At 39.8% G+C, this 19,666-nt stretch overlaps 2 protein-coding genes and 2 long non-coding RNA genes across 6 annotated transcripts in view; 2 read left to right on the top strand and 2 right to left on the bottom strand.

Moving 5' to 3' along the window:
• LOC137496731 (uncharacterized) overlaps nucleotides 1-11,041 on the bottom strand; it is a 149,779-nt gene extending 138,738 nt beyond the window's left edge. For both annotated transcript variants that reach the window (XR_015503022.1, XR_015503024.1), the window contains exon 1: nucleotides 10,865-11,041. This is a non-coding gene — a long non-coding RNA (uncharacterized LOC137496731). The remainder of the gene's footprint in view (nucleotides 1-10,864) is intronic.
• On the top strand, nucleotides 10,459-13,820 carry si:ch211-222l21.1. The gene is made up of 5 exons (XM_087274381.1): nucleotides 10,459-10,612; nucleotides 11,937-12,029; nucleotides 12,592-12,658; nucleotides 12,762-12,847; nucleotides 12,933-13,820. The coding sequence occupies exons 1-5, from the start codon at nucleotides 10,562-10,564 to the stop codon at nucleotides 13,005-13,007; spliced, it is 372 nt and encodes a 123-aa protein (XP_087130507.1). The 5' UTR covers nucleotides 10,459-10,561; the 3' UTR covers nucleotides 13,008-13,820.
• A 3,524-nt stretch (nucleotides 13,821-17,344) lies between these two features.
• LOC141376675 (uncharacterized) overlaps nucleotides 17,345-19,666 on the top strand; it is a 4,366-nt gene continuing 2,044 nt past the window's right edge. Inside the window, exons 1-2 of the long non-coding RNA XR_015503057.1 lie at nucleotides 17,345-18,784; nucleotides 19,285-19,666. The exon at nucleotides 19,285-19,666 is cut by the window's right edge and continues 199 nt beyond it. This is a non-coding gene — a long non-coding RNA (uncharacterized LOC141376675). The remainder of the gene's footprint in view (nucleotides 18,785-19,284) is intronic.
• Nucleotides 17,360-19,666, bottom strand: part of slc45a1 (solute carrier family 45 member 1) — a 25,958-nt gene continuing 23,651 nt past the window's right edge. For both annotated transcript variants that reach the window (NM_001374638.1, NM_001374639.1), the window contains 1 exon segment: nucleotides 17,360-17,811. In NM_001374638.1, the coding sequence (NP_001361567.1) occupies nucleotides 17,779-17,811 (33 nt within the window). In that variant the 3' untranslated portion in view covers nucleotides 17,360-17,778.

The raw sequence follows: 19,666 nt of genomic DNA, 5'->3' as shown, positions 1-19,666 counted from the left end.
TCTAAACATTAGTGTTTAGTGTTTATATCTATATATGTCGTCTGTGTTATAATAAACACCTTAAAAAAAGCGTTTTTTGTATTATTTTTTTTTATAAACTCAAATTTGAAAGTGTACCTTTTAGGTTCTGTGTGGTCTAGCGTGCTGTAATTAATTTTGGTGGTTCCTGCACATGTCTGTCATCATAGGAAAAAAGAAAAATGTCTCTGCCATAATCTATGCAAACATTATTGTATTCCAACTGATGAGAGGTGCTGTACAAGCCACAGGGAGCGATCATTGTTTTCATATTTCACTATTCTTTTGTTTGATCAAACATAATTCACTGTGTTTGGACCAAGTCAGTTATATAAAAGGATTACTTATGCACATCACCTCAAAACAGAGGAGAATGGCCCTGAAGCACACAGCATAAGGTAAGAGATGACAGCTGTCTGTGCTATCTGGAGCTGCTTATTGATCATAAATGTCTTGCTTTCACTTTTGCGCAATGGAAACATCGCGATTCATTCAACAACTGTTTGATATGTGAATATAATTCAGTAAAATTAATGCTAGAACCATATGAGCACCGGCAAGAGCTTATATTTGAGTTATAACTTGTTCATGTGTCATATGAAAAATATAAAAAATGAACCAGTGTAAAAAGCTTGGGTATCCAAAATACTGGGTATTTAAATGTAAATAACTTTTGTACAATAGAATAAAAACCAAAGTGATGCATATGTGTATAACATATAGATTCTACACTTTCAAACGAAACCACTTAAGGGGGTCTGGTGCAATGCCAGCCCTTTAAATCTTAAAGCTAAAGTCGATGACGTGTAAACACGTTGCAAGTGCATTTCAACTGACATGTCAAATGTGAGATGACTCATTTTCACAGTAACCTCAGATAACCCCATACGTCCAGGGCTGATATAGAAAGCCGTCAGTGACTTGACTTCCCCTTTGGTCAGTGAAGGAAGAAGTCATTTGCAGTTGCACCTGAATTTTCTGAGACAAAGAGCTGCAACCTGAAGCCTGGAATTTCATGGCTGCGGGGAAGTTTGAAGAGGGGTTTGTCAAAGATCAGGGGTCAGGATTAGGGGGAAAAAAAGGTCAGCGTAATTGGAAAAATCAGAGGGAGGGCTCAGTGATCCAACTGTGCTCTTTTGTCTTGAACAGCGGTAACCCGTAACACTCTGAAACTCTTTGTCATGGCCATGAATGTACCTGGTGAAAATCAGAAAGCAAACACTGCAAGGGTCCTAAAGAGCATCAAGGACGGTTTTGCATCAGCATGTGAAAGTGTCTGTTCTTATAAAGCAATGCCTATTTATTTCTGTTTAATGCTGGTGTTTCAAATTACTGTAAATGTTCATTTTATGGCCCACATTGTTATGACTAATAAATAATAGTTATTTATTCTGTGGGCAGTGGGTAGTACGATCACCTCGCAGCAAGAAGGCCGCTGGTTCAAGCCCCTACTGGGTCAGTTGGCATTTTTGTGCGGAGTTTGCATGTTATCCCCATGTTCGCGTTGGTTTCCTCCGGGTGCTCCTGTTTCCACCACAGTATGGAGAATGGGGTACAGGTGAATTGAATTAGCTAAATTGGCTGTTGTGTATGTCAGTGAATGAGAGTGAACAGTGTTTTCCAGTGTTGGGTTGCGGCTGGAAGGGCATCCGCTGCGTAAAACATATGCTGGATAAGTTGGCGGTTCATTCCGCTGTGGCGACCCCTGATTAATAAAGGGACTACGCTGAAAAGAAAATGAATAAATGAATGTATTCTGTTCTTATATATGCAGATTTCAGCTGCATCTTTTTTGGGGGCGGGACATTTCAGTTTGTAGAGAGCATTTGATTGGTCAGAAGATCTGAAGACACATGCTCTGTAATGCCATAAAAAACTATAAATTTTAGGAAGTGAAAAAACAAAAGTTATTAATTTTCTAAATGCAAACAAATCTGTCAAATTTACGGCAAAAAGCTGTAGTTGTACATAATAATAAATAAAAATAAAGTAATGCAATTAACATTCGATGTAACATGAAACTCTATAGTACCTACTGAGGAGAAAAATAACTAGGGCTGCACGATACTGGAAAAATCTTTTGTTGTGATATTTTTGCAGTGATATGAATATATTTTATAAGACGATTTGAATAGCTGTGTTTGGAAAGATTTCATTAATTTAAATCGACTGGCATGAAACCCTGCTTCATTCGCCCATCAAATCGGCTTCATTTGCGCGTCAAATTCACTTCAGAACAGACGCGGATTCGCATGATGGGCAGGGCTTCTGTCTGCCCGGTGACTCTAGCTTAGTTTTTAAATGGCTAACATGGGTTTTAGTAAGAAAATAACATTGTTTATGTGTTTTATGAAGGCTGAAAAACTGCGTCGATACGTTAAGGGCCACTAAATCCTGAGTCCACTAGGTCCAGCTCTTTGAGCTCATAATCTCCTCCAGAAACTGAACCTGGATGATGGAGGCTTTCAGCGGTGCTTCTGACAGAGCCGAGCCCAGTTGGATGAACTGTTGTCAGTGTCGGCTGGAGGATTTCACTCATTACACCAACAGCAGCTTCTGATGGGTCAACGCGGCACCAGTGTCCGCTGAAGTTCAGATTTTCGAACTTGAGCGATTCGTGTGAAATGCATGTTAAGTGCGTCAAACAAGCAAAACTCTCAATTCGCGGCGTGCCATTTGCACCGCAGGATGTTCATTCATTCATTCATTTTCTTGTCGGCTTAGTCCCTTTATTAATCCGGGGTCGACACAGCGGAATGAACTGCCAACTTATCCAGCTAGTTTTTACGCAGCGAATGCCCTTCCAGCCGCGACCTATTTGCGGGAAGGCCGCAGGATGTCAATTCACTCATTTGCATTGACTTAACATGTAAATCCACGTCTGGTTTGAACACAGTATAAGCCTCGTACACACCGAGGCGCTTTTTGTTCGCATTTATCATCAGCATTTTTCAAGACGATTTTACAGATTCAAACCCAAGTGATTTTCACTGGCTTCAAGCAAAAGAGTATGCGAAATCACTCCTTGACATTAGATAGTTTTGATGCGATGCATCAAAACAAAAACAAAAAAAACGAGCATGAGGCTTTTTTTTTAATTAAGGTTTTTTTTTCGCCTGGTGTTTTGCGCATTGGTGTGCGCGATCACACTTTATTTAGTCACAAGGTGTTAAACGTCGCCGGAAAACGCAAGCAAAAAACGGTGTGCACGGGCCTTAAGACTGAAAAAACTGTCACTTTAGCCTGATCTCAGAAGGAAACTAAACAATTTTACATTTCGTCAGTTTAGTGGCAAATTCATTCAAATTTATATGTTATAAGTTCAGTTGTCATAAGGCATACGTCAAAAGTTCAGTCGTATGAAAATGTACGATTCTTTTAAAAACAACCAAACCCCAACTGTTATTTGGAGATGAGCAAATAGTACTAAACTGTATAAATGAGATCACACAAATTCATACGAATTACCCATTAAATCAAAAGGTAAGAAGTTGCCGTGAGATAGCCTTTGAGATTTTGATTTCAGAAGAACTTCATGGGTGTATATTTAATTTGCAATCCTAAAAATCAAGATAAAAAAACACAAAGACAGAAAGAAAGAGTAACTCATCACACTGCATGAAAGAAGATGTGAGGATTAAAGAAACATGTTGGCTCCTTTCTTCTTTTTCCCATCTCTGCTTATTCTAAGGCTTTCCTTCATCAAAGAGCACACTAAAAAAACCAGCAGGCAATCGTTGGAATTGTTCCAGTATCCATGGAAACAAATCTCGCTCGTGGGCTGGCTGTGGGTATATACTAGAAGAGGGAAAAAAATGACAGGAAATGACCTAACAAAGACTCTCTCCTCTGCGATTGCTCCCATTTTCCAGTTGCAGGGAATGAGTAATGCTTGGACGAGAAGTGTTTTCTTAAAATAAAAAAAAAGCGTCTGTTGCTTGTCTGGATTTGTACAGCAGACACATCGTGGGCTTCCAGCAGCAGACGGCTGCTTCGGTGTGCGCTACATATGGTCTTCATTTCCCCAATGAAAGAGCCTTCTGTGTGCATGTGTTCCACTGTGCTTGCGTCCAAAGCGCAAACAAGAGCTTTATGAGATTGAATTAATTTTCTCTTACTCTCCAAAATGTCTCCACCCTTTCTGACAAACTGCCAAACCAATCCACGCTCAAGCCCTAAAACCCTCATTAGATTAAGAGCGCACATAACACTTTCATCTCTAGGACTAATTACATCCTCCCTTCAATTTTGTTCAAGATGTTTGATAGTTGTGTTTTCTTTTTTTTAAGCACTGAGTCACCATCGTGGCTGTTATTAATGTGTTATAATGTCATGTATTGGCGCAGATGGGATTATTGTTGTTGTTTGGAGCTGTTTGCTGCTGACTGATCTCTTTTTTTTAACATTGCTTGGCGATCAAAATCTGCTCAGCCAATGAAATGTTTGGGGGCAGGACTATTTTCTTTTCTGACCCATGGCAGACACAGCGGGTGCTGACTTTATTGTGGAGCTATTGATTCTTTCATTTATATTATTAAAATGTCCTTTTTTTAAACTAGATCTGCTTTTAACCTTCTGAAGAGATTTGCAGTTGTTAGTAAAGAACAAACGTTTGCAAATTAATACACTTCATTCATTTACCTATTTTATTTATTCATTCATGCATTCATTTTACTTTAGCTTAGTCTCTGTGTCAGAGGTCACCACAGCGGAAGGAACCGCCAACTATTCCGGCATATTTTTTAAGCATCGGATGCCCTTTTAGCTGCAACCCAGTACTGGGAAACACCCATACACACTCATTCATACACATATTGGTGAAGTTTTTTTTTTCCTCCTCACTGTTGCCACTGGCTTGCATAGTTCGGGACTTTTTTGATTACTCTTCAGTGTTTGGATTCTTAGCAGTGAATTAAAACACACTGAACTGAACTAAACTAATCTAAACTGAACTGAACTTAAACTCTGAAAACTGAACTGACACTGTTTCAATTCACTATAATCTTGTCTGACACAATCTACATTGTAAAAACGCTATAGAAATGAAGATGCATTGAAGTGTATTGAACATACTCTACGTCCAATTTAGTTTATCCAATTTACCTAAAGTGCATGTGTTTGGACCAACCCAGGCTCATTCTGAAAACGTAGTCCCGTGGACGTTTCTGGAGACCGCAAAATATTTCCTTGGAGATGCGTATTCTTGCAATTTTTTGTTTTCGTGAATCCGCAAGAGGCTGCAGTATGCGCTTTTTCAGACTATCAGCTTTATTCATCATTTCTTCATTATAGAGAATACATCAACATATGAACCATTATTTTAATGTGTAACCAAAAAAATAAGTGAAAATTTTAAGAAAGTTTTAGCAGAAAAAAAATTAGAATTAAGTTACATTTAATTTGCAGATATGATTTTTTTTTATCACTATCAAAATTTACTTCAGTATATAAAACTAGTCTGACTAATAAAGCTTTAGGGCATACTCACACTATGCTATCCAAATCGTTCCCAGGCCCGTTTCTCGTTTGAAAGGTGTGAGTGCGCTGAATTGGGCTCAGGCACGGTTCACTTGGACGGCCCTAGTCCGGTTGGAAGAGGTGTGCCTGAGTGTGGTTCTCTTGAGCTTTGCTGCGGTACGCTTGTTTGTGAGTGCAAAATGCGCCTAAGCTCGACACTGAAAGCGAGACGTGACTTTTAAGGGACTATTTCATATGTTTATTAATCATTCGTACTGTTCAGTGAATGCAAACTGTCATCGTTTATTAAAGACGCAAACCCCTCACTGCACGACAGCTGCACCTTCAGCAAAACTCCTAATTCCTGCAGCACGCGGACTTTATGATTGTTTATGAGCGTCAAAAGTGGCTGATCTGTTCGGTGGAATGTTTGAAGGTATGTCACCGCATATCAAACGACTTAAACGCTATAACTAAAGACATTCCACTCCACTGTGTTGAGCGAGAGCGCTTACTGAACAGCGCAGCGTCGATAACGTAAGCGTGCCCAGGCCTGAATGTAATGTGAGTGCAGGCGGTTCAAGGCAACTGTACATAGTGTGAGTACGCCATTAGGCCCCGTTTACACTAGTGCGTTTTAGTTTTAAAACGGCGTTTTAGATCAAAAACGATCCGCATCCACACTAGCGTTTCACCTAGCATCTCTTAACATATCTCCGTCCACACTACGCCACCAAAAACGTATATCACGTGACCATTCGCGCACTCTGGGCATGCGCGTTCTAGTATAAACAGAAAGCATGTGTCTCGCTCGGCATTTGGTTATTGTAAGTCAACAAACACCGGTTGAACATTAAACGCGATGGCAAAGAAAGTAAGAGAGGTATTTTTGTGGACAGGTGACGAGGTTGAGTTGTTACTAAACGTAACAAATGAATAACTGCACAATGGCGCCTAAAACAGAAAATAGTGCAAACAACACTCCCATTTCTGTGCCCATGTTGTTGTTTACAGTACGGTCTTCCGGTAGCATTAAAACCATGTGTTGTAGTCATGTGATAGGGGCTTGACGAATAAGGGACGGATACGCAAAGACACAAAAGCACCAATCAGGTAGCGAATCACGGCAGCCCCGCCTCCGTTTTCAGATGTCTCCGTTTTTCCTCATCCACACTGAGGCCTGTTTACACTAGTGTGTTTTAGTTTGAAAACAGTGTTTTAGATCAAAAACGATCCACGTCCACACTAGCGTTTCACCTAGCGTTTCTGAACATATCTCCGTCCACACTACGCCACCAAAAACGTATATCACGTGACCATTCGCGCACTCTGGGCATGCGCGTTCTAGCAAATATTTGCCCCCACTGTAGTAAAAAAGGCAGAATTTAACTGTACAATGGCGCCTAAAACAGACAATAGTGCAAACAATGCTCCCATTTCTGTGTCCATGTTGTTGTTTACAGTACTGTCCTCCGGTAGCGTTAAAGCCATGTGTTATAGTCATGTGATAGGGGCTGGACGAATAAGGGAAGGATACGCAATGACACAAAAGCACCAATCAGGTAGCGAATCTCAGCAGTCCCGCCTCCGTTTTCAGATATCTTCGTTTTTTCTCATCCACACTGAGACGGAGCAGCAGCGTTTCAGAATGAAAACGGCCTCTCCAGCGTTTTCGAAACGCTCCGTTTTCGGCGCTCAAGAACTCCGGCGTAGTGTGCACGGATGCTGTAACCGTAGCAAAACGTATGCGTTTTAAAACGAAAACGCAATAGTGTAAACGGAGCCTTAGTCTCCAAATCACTGTTTTCAGCTTCTCATTTACATCAGAGTCAAAGCAGAGGTTTAAACCAATGGTTCAGTCCTGCATAACACTCCATCTGATAAAACAAAGACTACATGCTGACCCCTCACAGAGCTCAGCACAGGCCCACACCATCTGTGACCACCAAGTGGGCTTTGTTACCACGGTACGGCAGATCTGATGAGATTCAGACGGGGAGGGGGTCTTTAAATGTGCATGCGAATGAAACCCCTGCTTAAAGTTCCACCATTATGCATATGGAGCCTTTTTACAGGACTGTTATGACGTGTTTAATGGTCATCATAATCTTAAATCTTAAATATTGTTGTATTTAAGTTTTTGAAATGCAGTGTCTATGGGGACAGGACAGTAAATTTGACATTATTCTCTCTTCTGGCTGTCGTTATCAGTCTTACACTATTTTATTCCTTTTTCTGAAAGTCTTGATAACAGCATTGTGTAGTTTTTCCTTCATTATTAAAGCAAATGGGATTGTAAGAAATATTTGTTGTACTCTCCAATTCACTGCGCTCTTAGTTTACCAAACTATGACCACTGGAAAAACCCGGAAATATAAAAAAGATTCATTCTTAACTACAAAAATACAAATGGTGTTTAGTTTAGCAATACAAGAGTACTTGCTCCTTTTGAGGAATTGCAGATGTGAGGCAGGCTTTGACTCGTTTGACCCCTAGAAAGGGGAAGCAGAGAACATTATTAACTGCCACTGTAATTTGTTCCTTATGCAACAGGTATAGGCCACTCTTCCTGTGACGGAGAAACCAAACGCGTGGCTTTATCTTTTAAGCTATAAATCTGCAAGTTATCTTTGCTGAGATGGTGTGGAGTGGTCATGTTAGCAACTTAGTGTGACTTCTTCTCATTATGAATGAAACAGCTGCCCGGTGCGTCTCCATCTGGGACACAATGGGCCCTGAATACAACATGCTAATGAAACTGTGGCTGTAAACAAAGCCTCCAAAGAAGCTTGAATTCATCTATGCAGGCTTGGAGGCAGGTTCCAACCACACAAAACAGCTATCAAGAGATTACGTCAAAAAAGAAAGGTCAAAGCAAATAATGCAAGTTTTGTGCAATAAAATGGGGGAAATAACTCAACCAGTGTGACATATAACAACATTATATACTATTTTCTACCTAAAATAGTATATGAAATTAATTATATTACTGATAGGCAGGTTCCAACCGCACTAAACAGCTATCAAGAGATTACGTCAAAAAAGAAAGGTCAAAGCAAATAATGCAAGTTTTGTGCAATAAAATGGGGGAAATAACTCAACCAGTGTGACATATAACAACATTATATACTATTTTCTACCTAAAATAGTATATGAAATTAATTATATTACTGATAGGCAGGTTCCAACCACACTAAACAGCTATCAAGAGATTACGTCAAAAAAGAAAGGTCAAAGCAAATCAGGCAAGTTTTGTGCAATAAAGAAGAGGGAATAACTCAACTAGAACAACATATAACAATATTATATACTATTTTATACATAAAATAGCACATGAAATATAAATTATAGTACTGATACGCAGGTTCCAACCACACAAAACTGCTTGCAAGAATATGATTTATATTGGCAGATTTCAACCACACAAAACAGCTATCAAGACATTACGTCAAAAAAGAAAGGTCAAAGCAAATCAGGCAAGTTTTGTGCAATAATGAAGGGGTAATAACTCAACTAGACCCACATGTAACAATATTATATACTATTTTCTACCTAGAATAGTTTTACATATATTTGAAATTTGAATTATATTACTGATAGGCAGGTTTCAACCACACAAAAAAAGCTATCAAGAGATAACGTCAAAAAATAAATAAATGTCAAAGCAAAAATGCAAGTTTTGTACAATAAAAAGATCAAAATAACTCAACCAGTATGACATATAACAATACTACATATTATTTTCTACCTAAAATAGTATATGAAATATGAATTATACTACTGATACGCAGGTTCCAACCACACAAAACAGCTTTTAAGAGATTACGTAAAAAAAAGAAAGGTCAAAGCAAATAATGCAAGTTTTGTGCAATAAAATGGGGGAAATAACTCAGCCAGAATGGCATATGCCAAGGTTATATACAGTTATCTACCTAAAACAGTATATGAAATATACAACACAAAACAGCTATCAAGAGATTACTAAAAAAATGAAAGGTCTAAGGTCTAAATAATGCAAGTTTGTGCAATAAAATGGGGGATATCACTCAACATAAATGACATACAACATTATATACTTCTATCTAAAATAATACTACATAAATCTATGAAATGTGATTTATATAGGCAGATTCCAACCACACAAAATAGCTATCAAGAGATTACATCAAAAAAGAAAGGTCAAAGCAAATAATAAAATTTTTGTGCAATAAAAAGGGGAAATAACTCCACAAGACTGACATATAACAATGTGCTATTTATATCTAAAATGATACTACATAAGTATATGAAATATGATTTATATTGGCAGGTTCCAACCACACAAAATATCAAGAGATTACATCAAAATAAAGGGCAAACCAAATTATAAATGAATAAAGAGGAAATAAGTCAACCAGAACCACATATAACAATATTATATTCAATTTTTATCTAAAACAGTACTACATAAATATATGAAATGTGATTTATACTACTGATGGCCAAGTTCCAACCACACAAAACAGCTATCAAAAGATAAAAAGGCACATAATAAAAGGTTTGTGTGATAAAAAGGAGGAACTCAACTAGAACCACATATACACATTATATACTATTTTTACCCAAGTATGAGTTGTACTAATATAAATATATTTATACTGCAAATCAAGCTGAATTTTCTTCAGTATTATTAAAACACTAAAATAAAGCATACAAATCTTGTCCTAAAGTCAGCAGAATGTCCTGAATTGATCCTGGCCTGTTCGATAACCATAACATGAATTTTAAAAGACCGGGTAAAGAGTCAAATTATATATTCCACCAATAAGACCAGAAGGACGCACTACACTGAGGCGGGCAAAGGGGAGGACAATCGACAGTGGCTTCACCAATCAAATCAAAGAACGGATTTACGTTGCTGTGCTCCTGTCCAATCAGATATCAGTGTGGTTGCCGCTGCGCTCGACGTGCCTTTCAGTTCTCAGGTTCAGGCAGTTTTGATTCACTCTTCCTCCTCACGTCCGTCCGACCGACCGTCTCCTACCTCATCCCACCTCTCTTAACGCTTTCTCGGACATTTTTCTTTAAATCATCTCTATAAACCACCATGGCCGATACCGCTGTTGATACAACCACCACCCCCGAGATCACCGCAAAGGTAAGTTTACCTGAATACGATGTATTTGATGGAAAAGGGCTTACCTGGAAATAAAAAAAGAGTAAAAGAAATCTGTCGGTTAACGTTGGAGGTGTTCTCAACGGTTACTTTTATAACGTTACTTAACGGAAATGTGTGAATGGTTATTTTCTTCAATTAGCAATATTTTTCCGTTTATTCGCGTCGTGTTTAAATTAACGGTTAAAAAGGAAAACATTTTCATTCAACAGTAAGTGAAGAATTGAAACAAACCTCTGTGAGAAGTGAATTCGACGTCTATTCCCATATGTAATCATATCCCATTAACGTTAAGTGTAGGGTATCGGGGGGAGTGAATTGGTGAACCATCTGCCATTTTTTCTTTCTTTGAATTTTTGTGTGTGTGTGTGTGTGTAAAGTCAGGGCTCTTGATCTCTGCCGCTCGAATAGGCGGGAATATCGCCGCCGCGTGCTGTAAATCGTTCGCGCCTCCCGCCCCCAGTCTCTCGAGCACGTTGTCTTGGCGCGCGCTCTACCTCCTTTTGTTTCCAGCTCGACGCGTGTGCGCGCATGCGCGTGCACGAGTGTAACCGGGGAATAAAAAGGGGCATAGGGGGCAAGACGGCACGAAATAACCTTACGTGACCTCGACATGTGTGTCCGAACAATAGATTTAATTCACGAAGGCGTGAGCTTGAATCGATTGAGTAAATAATAGATCTATTGTAGGACCGTTTTTAGAAAAAAAACTATACAACCGAGCCCAAAAATAAATAGTTTTACCATTAATCGCTTTATGACTAACTATTATACATATATAGTCAATAAAGCTTAATTGAAAAGAATATTAAACATTTATTAAATATTTAAACATTTAAAACATAAAACCTCTCTCTCTATACGTATGTGTGTGTGTGTATATGTTATATATATATATATATATATATATATATATATACATATACACTTTCTATATAAACTCTGTATTACATAGTATGCATATGACTTCATGAACTTCTGACATACTTTTCCATCTTGTGCTTAATATTTAGTTTTTATATATATAAATTATATATACATATTAGTTCTAAAGGTGTTTTAAAGCCAAAACCTAAGGCTCTGGCGTTGGTATGCTATTTAATATATTTTAACAGGCAGTCGGCCAGCTGGTGTGTGTGTGTGTGGCCTGTGTCTCATCTGTGTGTGTGGGTGGGGAAGAAACTCTCAAACTTTCCCCTTCACTACCATGAAAAGCACACTCATTTTAAGCAAATAAGCAAAACGCTGCATTGTTTATGTAGTCAGCCTGGGTTTATTTATTAACCGATGCACTTCTTCATTTCAGGACCTGAAAGAAAAGAAAGAGGTGGTTGAAGAGGCAGCGGAGGCTGCGAAGGAAAACGGCAGCGAAGACGCACCTGCCAATGGAAATGGAACAGTAAGCGTTGAGTATTTCCCAGCAGGCCTTGTGGCTTTTGTCCCCAGCTCGCCGCGCAGGTGTCTGAGGGCCCCCTCCCCCTCATTCATCACGCTGCTCTTTGTTTAGGGTTCGAGAACTGACACAGATGTATGAGAAGACAGCTTTAAGGGGATAGTTCACCCTCACTATTTCCTTTGTACGTTTGAGTTTCTTACGTTGAACACAAAAGAAGATATTTTGAAGAATGTTGGAAACATGTAACTATTGATTTCATAATAGGTAAGAGAAACCCTGGAAGTCAATGGTTACAGGTTTCTAACATTCTTCAAAGTTTCTTCTTTTGTGTTTGACAGAATAAAGAATCTTTAATAGGTTTGTAATGACTGAAGTATGAGTATATTTAAAATGTTGTGTGAACTACCCCCTTTAAAGCTCTGCACATGCTTTCTCAGCACATGGCTGACCTTCCCACATACTTCAGAAATCATATCGTAATGACACTTAATTACTAACGTTGCTCATAAATCCCCAAATCATCAGGTATCGGTTTCACTCATGGTGTTTTTTTTTTTTCTTTTAGACTAACGGTGCTTCACATGAAGAAGAGGAAGCTCATGAGGATGAAGAGGGTGGGGAGGACGAGGAGGGTGAGTTTGACTTTGAATTTTATTTTTGATAGTACCATTTATAAAAACAGAACATTTATTTTCATGATCGTTTAATAAAAACCTACCTGTTTGATTTCAACAGCAGGAGAGGCCGAGGAAGAGGAAAACGGTGCTGAGGAAGAGGCAGCGGCAGAGGAACACCCTGTGAAACGTCCTGCAGAAGAGGAGGTGAGTTCCAGATTCCTGTTTCTCAAGCATCAACGTCTCCAGCATGTTCACCAGCTCCTAACATGTGCTTGTTCTGCTCATTCAGGAGGCAGTGGAGACAAAGAAACAGAAGACAGAGGAGAACGGCGACTCCACAGAGGCTGCTGAAGTCAAAGCTTAAAGTTCATGCTGCCATTCAGTAGCTCTGTCTGTATGGTCAGTCTGACCTAGTAGAGTTTGTGCTTTCTGTAAATCTCACAGACATTCCTTTGCCGCTACAACATCTTCTTTTATTGCACTGAGGCCCATAACATCATGACCCTGTCCCCCCTTTTGTAAGACCTTATTTATTGGTGTAGGACCAACATTGGACCATGAATATAAAAAAAAAGAAACGTTTTAGCACACGTTCGTTTAACAAGCACACATTCTACTCTGTTATACGACCAACGGATGTACACGCAAGCAACTGAAAGCCTAAGGTTCTGTCATTTTTTCATGGGTGACATTTTTCTGATCCACTAAAGACCAAAGATGAGTTTTAAGCAGGGGCTAATAGACAATGTTTAACCTGGTTGTGCTGCTAGAAGTTAATCCCTCGCTTTGGCAGATCGGTTAACATAACAGATGGCTCATATAAACGAGGGGCTTTCTTTGGTCAACACTGCCCCCCCCTCCCTCTTATAACATGTTAATTAACCCCTTTTTAAATCTTGAAGGTCTTTTGTTCCATATGCATTTAAAAAGGATTGTATCTTTCTATCCTTATGTACAGTTTTGGGGTTTTTTGTTTTATCATTGTGTTTTATATGGGAAGTGCAGAATGAAAACAATCTATAACAGAACTGTATGCTGGTACTGGTGTTCTTTCAGTCCTTCAAGCAAAACCTGTTTTTGTTTTTTTTATTAATGTGTTTTGGTTGCTTTTTGACCACTGCTTTGTATAGTTTGGTTCAGGATTATAAATAAAAAAAACAGTCTTGTCTTTTTAAAACTGTCTCATGGGTCTTTTTCAGCATTGGTGGGGTGTTTGGAACAAGATCAGACATGCAGCAAGTATGTGAAATGACTGACCCTAACTGCTGCTCGTGCTTTGTTTAGGTTAAAGCAGAAAGTAGTTTCTCTTGAACAAGGAAATCTAGTTACCACCAGTTAAGAGCTGAATTGAACTCATTATTGGTCCTACTGCGCCACCTGCTGGTTAGAGTAGTGAACAGACATGCATTATCTGATTCGTGAATAATTAGTCGTTTAGATCTAAGTTGAACCTCTTTAAAGACACTCAACATTTCAAAAATGAAGTACATATTAAATGTGAAAATAAATTATTACTATTTAAATAGGAAATATAGGTAAACATGCTATATTAATATAAATGCTTTTTTAAATAAAATATTTTGCAATCTAAAACATTAATGTGAAACCAAAACCATGTTTTTAAAAACATTTTGTATGTGTGTGTTCCGAAGATTAGTTAATGTAATATGTATATTAAATTATTAGGTATTATAAGTTAATATAACAGCGACACAGAGGGTCAGTGGTTAGCAAGGTTGCTGGTTCGAGTCCTGGCTGGGTCAGTTGGCATTTCTGTGTGGTTCTGGTTTCCCCCCACAGTCCAAACACATGCGCAATAGGTGAATTGGATGAACTAAATTGTAGTGAATGAGAGTGCATGGGTGTTTTCCAGTGATGGGTTGCAGCTAGAAGGGCATTCGCTGCATAAAACCTGCTGGATAAGTTGGTTTCTTTCCGCTGTGGCGACCTCAGATTAACAAAGGGAGTCAAGGGACTAAGCCAAAAAGAAAATGAATAAATTAATGAATTTATGCTGGATAATTTGGCAGTTCATTCCGCTTTGGTGACCTCTGAAGAATAAAGGGACTAAGCCAAATGAATAAATAAAATTAATATATCAAAAATGTAACTTCCTGTGACATTTCGTTTAGGCGCTATAATAAAAAATAGCCACCAGATGACACCAAAGTCCACTTCATTTTTATGGATTTCCTCTCACATCACTTTTACTAGAATTATATATTCAAGAGTTCGCTGATATTGCTTGATAATATTAGCAGGTTTGGCATGCTGTCCCGGGAGAGAACCCTGAGCTCGGAGATAATTGAGCCCAGGGCTCCCGCCTGGTCAATGAGGATGTAAAGGGGTCCTAGATCAGGTATTTCTTGAGAGCTTTCCTTCGGCTTAGTCCATTTATTCATCAGGGGTCGTTACAGCAGAATGAACCACCAACTTATCCAGCATATGTTTAACACAGTGGATGCCCTTAGCTGCAACCCAGTACTGGGAAACACCCATACACACTCATTCTCTCTCTCACACACACACACACACACACTCATACGCTACGGCCAATTTAGTTTATCCAATTCACCTATAGCTTATGTGTTTGAACTGTGAGTAATATAGTATAGTCAGTTTTGTTGCTTGACTGTCAACAACAGCCTGATTTATGTTATTCATATTATTAGAGGGGTTGTTCACCCAAAAATAAAAAAGTTATATATATATATATATATATATATATATATATATATATATACTCTCCCTCAAGTGGTTTCATCGCTTTACGAGCTTCCTTTTTCTAAAATACACAAAATGAGATATTTTTAAGAATGTCAAAAACCTGTAACCATTGACGACTGTAGTAGGAAAAATAAATACTATGGAAGTCAATGGTTATAGGTTTCCAACATTTTTCAAAAGAGCTTCTTTTATGTTTAACAGAAAAATGGAAACATTCAAGAGTTCACACTTAGCTGATGACTGATAATAAAGCATGTTTGGCATGCTGTCCCAGGAGAGAGCCCTGAGCTTATAAGACACGCGAGCTCTGGGCTCCCTCTGGTTAGCAGGATGAGAGGGGAGTTTGAACTCAGATCTCGATAAACTCCCTGACTTATTTCTGGCTAATGACAGATATACGGATGGCTAAGGAGAGATTTACGGCTTACTTAGAGCCCGACTATGATGCCAATTTAGAATCACCTATGTCATGTGTTTTTGGGCTGTGGGAGAAATCCGGGGGAAGACCCACGCGAGCGCGGGGAGCAAACTCCACAAAGAAATGTCGACTGGTTTAGTAGGGACTTTGACCAGTGACATTCTTGCTGTGAGGCAACAGTGCTAATTACTGTTCTGCCCTGTCGCCCAATCTAGAAGGGAGTAGGGGTGGGAGGGGGGAATTCTTCAAGATGAAGATACTAGGTAAGAAACTTTGATTATTAATAGTGAGTTAAGCTGCGGTCACACTGGACTTTTCTCCCCATAGACTTCCATTCATACGCCGGAAATGCAAGTTCATGCGATGAGTTTTGCATTTCGCTGTGTTGCAAAGTTAACAAGCTTGGTGAATTCTGACCTGCGAAATCGCATCACTTGACTCCGTGAGACCAATCCAAACATGACCTCTCTGTACTGTAGTGCCGAGTTCAGACTGCATGATTTTCATGCACGACTATCTGGGCTAGCATTTTGTCGCTGCTTTGTTTACACTGCAAGATGGATCTGCGACAGGGGGTTTCACACTGCATGACTTTACAACAGGATGAATCCAAACTACGTCTCACAGCCAAAAACACGTCGTATATCTTTTGTTATTAACTACATAACGAGAAAGAAGCCTTTAATGGGGTAGAAAATGTACATATTTGCTTACCAGGGTTTGAGGGGAATTAGCAATTTCTCCCCAACTTCCTTGTTTAACTTTCTGTATGAAACATCAAACAGACATGGCTGCTCCTGCCAAATTTACACTAGTTTTCCTCCATTTCTTGGGTCCAAATAAACTTAAAATGAGCGCTTTTAACTACTCCCTCAACCTCCTGCTGGCCGGCAGGTAGACACACACACAAACACACACACACGCAAGTAAATGCTGCTCTCTCATTGGCTCATCTCATTTCACACAGCATGATTTGAATCACCGACAGCTCCAGATATTCAGCCCACCAAATATCTCACAGGCATCGGCGACTCATTGGCGATTCTCTCAGATCGCATCTTTGACAGTTCATACTGTGTTATTGCTACTCACTTGCACGAGCACTGATTTGCCTGTGATTTCAGGCATTTGTCGGCGATTTCACAAAACCTTTTGGCGAGTCAAAATCGTGGCTAAAATCATGCAGTCTGAACTCAGCATAAGTCAAAACCTCTCTCAATCGCTTGCTTTTTTAAATGTCTAATCGTCTCCCGCCCCTTTTCACAGCGCTGTACGACATAATTTCGCATGCTCAAACTCTAGAGTGACCGCAGCTTCAGGAATCATCTGATTGGTGAATCATGTGTTAGTTAATGAGGGACCAGCTGTGGACAATCATAAGCACAAGACCTCTCCAAATTAGTTATTAAATAACCTTCACTTGTTGTGACAAGTGAATGGTGAGTAAACGACTGAATCTTTCGTTTTGGGTGAGTTTTTTTACATGTCAATAATTACTCAAATATAATGGGGTAAAATAAATAAATGAAAAGAGCGGCAAAACAGATGAGGCGTTAAATCAGAACAACACCTTTAAGCAAAACATTTGTCCTGTGCGACAGTTGTTTAATTTCTCAGAGCGTTTGCCTGTACAGTGCCACTTATTTACATCATATTCCTTAGTGGAAGATCTCATATCTGTACATGCTCATGTAAATATTACACATGACTGAGGAAAAGAATGCGAATATGAGTTTTGCCTCATTCAGTTCTTCGTTCGTCAGTTCGTGATTTTCTTGCTACCTGGAGTTTTCGAAAACAGTGCCTCATGTATTGCAAAGCAGAGCAAAACAAAACAAGAAAAGATGCTTAGCAATACAGGCGCACTCTGCCGGAGAGTCCATATTCGTAGTCCAGATTTGGTGTAGTCGCCAAACAATTCATTTGGCTCGTTCTTCCGCACGGGGCCTGTTTCCGCATTGCGATCACTCGGTTTCCGTATTGCGATCGATCACTCACACCCCGGCCTCAACGTCCGCTCTGCCTGATAATGACAAGAACGACTGCCATTACAACCAGACCACAGGGAAGCAGGCATGAGAGCGTGCGTGTCATTACATGGCTCAGTAGGGGAACCATAAATACGTCATTTATGTTTATCTTCTTCTCATAAATATGTAATCGGGGCCAGCGGTGTCAAGCTACGAGCCATGTTATTACAGTATGGCAAACATGCGAGAGAAACCAACACAGGCTCATTGTGAAAACCTGCATATACATTTCTGGAGATCGTGAATTATGTAGCCAGAGGTGGGTCTTTAAAACGAAGGGCAACGGAATGACGCCGCTAACAGCTTGTGTTTCATTTCGCGCTACCAGCCGACTGCTCTACCACTGTCACTAGTTTGTCTAGTGGCTCACCAGATGTGTCGGAGGACTTGAGACGCAGAGAGGAGTGACAACGGGTGAAGAACAGTTACGGAAAGCAGGTAAACAAAAACAAAAGGCAAACAATAAAATAAACAAGTAATTAACAGGGTGATAACGTTGTAAGATCTGAAAACTTGGTAAAAATCTGTGCTTTTGAAAACACTATCAGTTGGGTTTAGGGAAGAGGGTGTGTGGGGGGTTAACGGTTGGTTAGTCAGTCAGCGGCCTCTGGTGGATTTATGCAAGAACAGCAGACATGAATAGCACTGGCGAGAGAAATTTGAGATCTGAAAAAGCGTACACAGCAGCCTCTGGTGGATATATGTGAGAACAGCAGACGTGAATGGCATTCACGAAAGAAGTTTGAGATTTGAAAAAGCATACACAGCGACCTCTGGTGGATTTATGCGAGAACAGCAGGTGCGAATGGCACTCGCGAGAGAAATTTGAGATCTCAAAAAGCGCACACAGCGGCCTCTGGTGGATATATGTGAGAACTGCAGACGTGAATGGCATTCACGAATGAAGTTTGAGATCTAAAAAAAGCGTACATAGCGACCTCTGGTGGATTTATGCATGAACAGCAGGTGCAAATGGCATTCGCAAGAGAAATTTGAGATCTGAAGAAGCGCACACAGCGGCCTCTGGTGGATTTATGCGAGAACAGCAGGTGCGAATGGCCCTCAAGAGAGAAATTTGAGATCTGAAAATGCCATACATAGCGGCCTCTGGTAAATTTATGTGAGAACAGCAGATGCGAATGGAACTTGTGAGAGAAATTTGAGATCTTAAATAGCGTACACAGCAACCTCAGGTGGATTTATGTAATAACAGCACGCACGAATGGCACTCGAGAGAGAAATTTGAGATCTCAAAAAGCGCACACAGCGGCCTCTGGTGGATATATGTGAGAACAGCAGACGTGAATGGCATTCACGAATGAAGTTTGAGATCTAAAAAAAGCGTACACAGCGACCTCTGGTGGATTTATGCGTGAACAGCAGGTGCGAATGGCATTCGCAAGAGAAATATGAGATCTAAAAAAGCGCACACATCGGCCTCTGGTGGATTTATGCGTGAACAGCAGGTGCGAATGGCCCTCAAGAGAGAAATTTGAGATCTGAAAATGCCATACATAGCGGCCTCTGGTAAATTTATGTGAGAACAGCAGATGCCAATGGCACTTGTGAGAGAAATTTGAGATCTTAAATAGCGTACACAGCGACCTCTGGCGGATTTATGTAGGAACAGCAGGTGTGAATGGCACTAGCGAGAGAAATTTGAGATCTCAAAAGCATACACAGCGGCCTCTGGTGCATATAACGTGAGAACAGCAAGTGCGAAGGGCACTAGCGAGAGAAATTTGAGATCTTAAATAGCGTACACAGCAACCTCAGGTGGATTTATGTAAGAACAGCACGCACGAATGGCACTCATGAGATAAATTTGAGATCTCAAAAGTGTACACA

This window comes from Danio rerio, chromosome 11 (assembly GCF_052040795.2).
Source record: "Danio rerio strain M-AB ecotype USA chromosome 11, GRCz13ab, whole genome shotgun sequence".
Classification (NCBI taxonomy): domain Eukaryota; kingdom Metazoa; phylum Chordata; class Actinopteri; order Cypriniformes; family Danionidae; genus Danio; species Danio rerio.
This window is presented reverse-complemented; position numbering and strand designations above follow the sequence as displayed.

Coding starts and splice junctions, on each gene's coding strand:
- si:ch211-222l21.1 (XM_087274381.1), top strand. CDS start 10,562: ATGGCCGATACCGCTGTTGATACAACCACCACCCCCGAGATCACCGCA. Junction 12,030..12,591: donor CTGCCAATGGAAATGGAACA/GTAAGCGTTGAG, acceptor TTTTTCTTTTAG/ACTAACGGTGCTTCACATGA. Junction 12,659..12,761: donor GGGTGGGGAGGACGAGGAGG/GTGAGTTTGACT, acceptor TGATTTCAACAG/CAGGAGAGGCCGAGGAAGAG.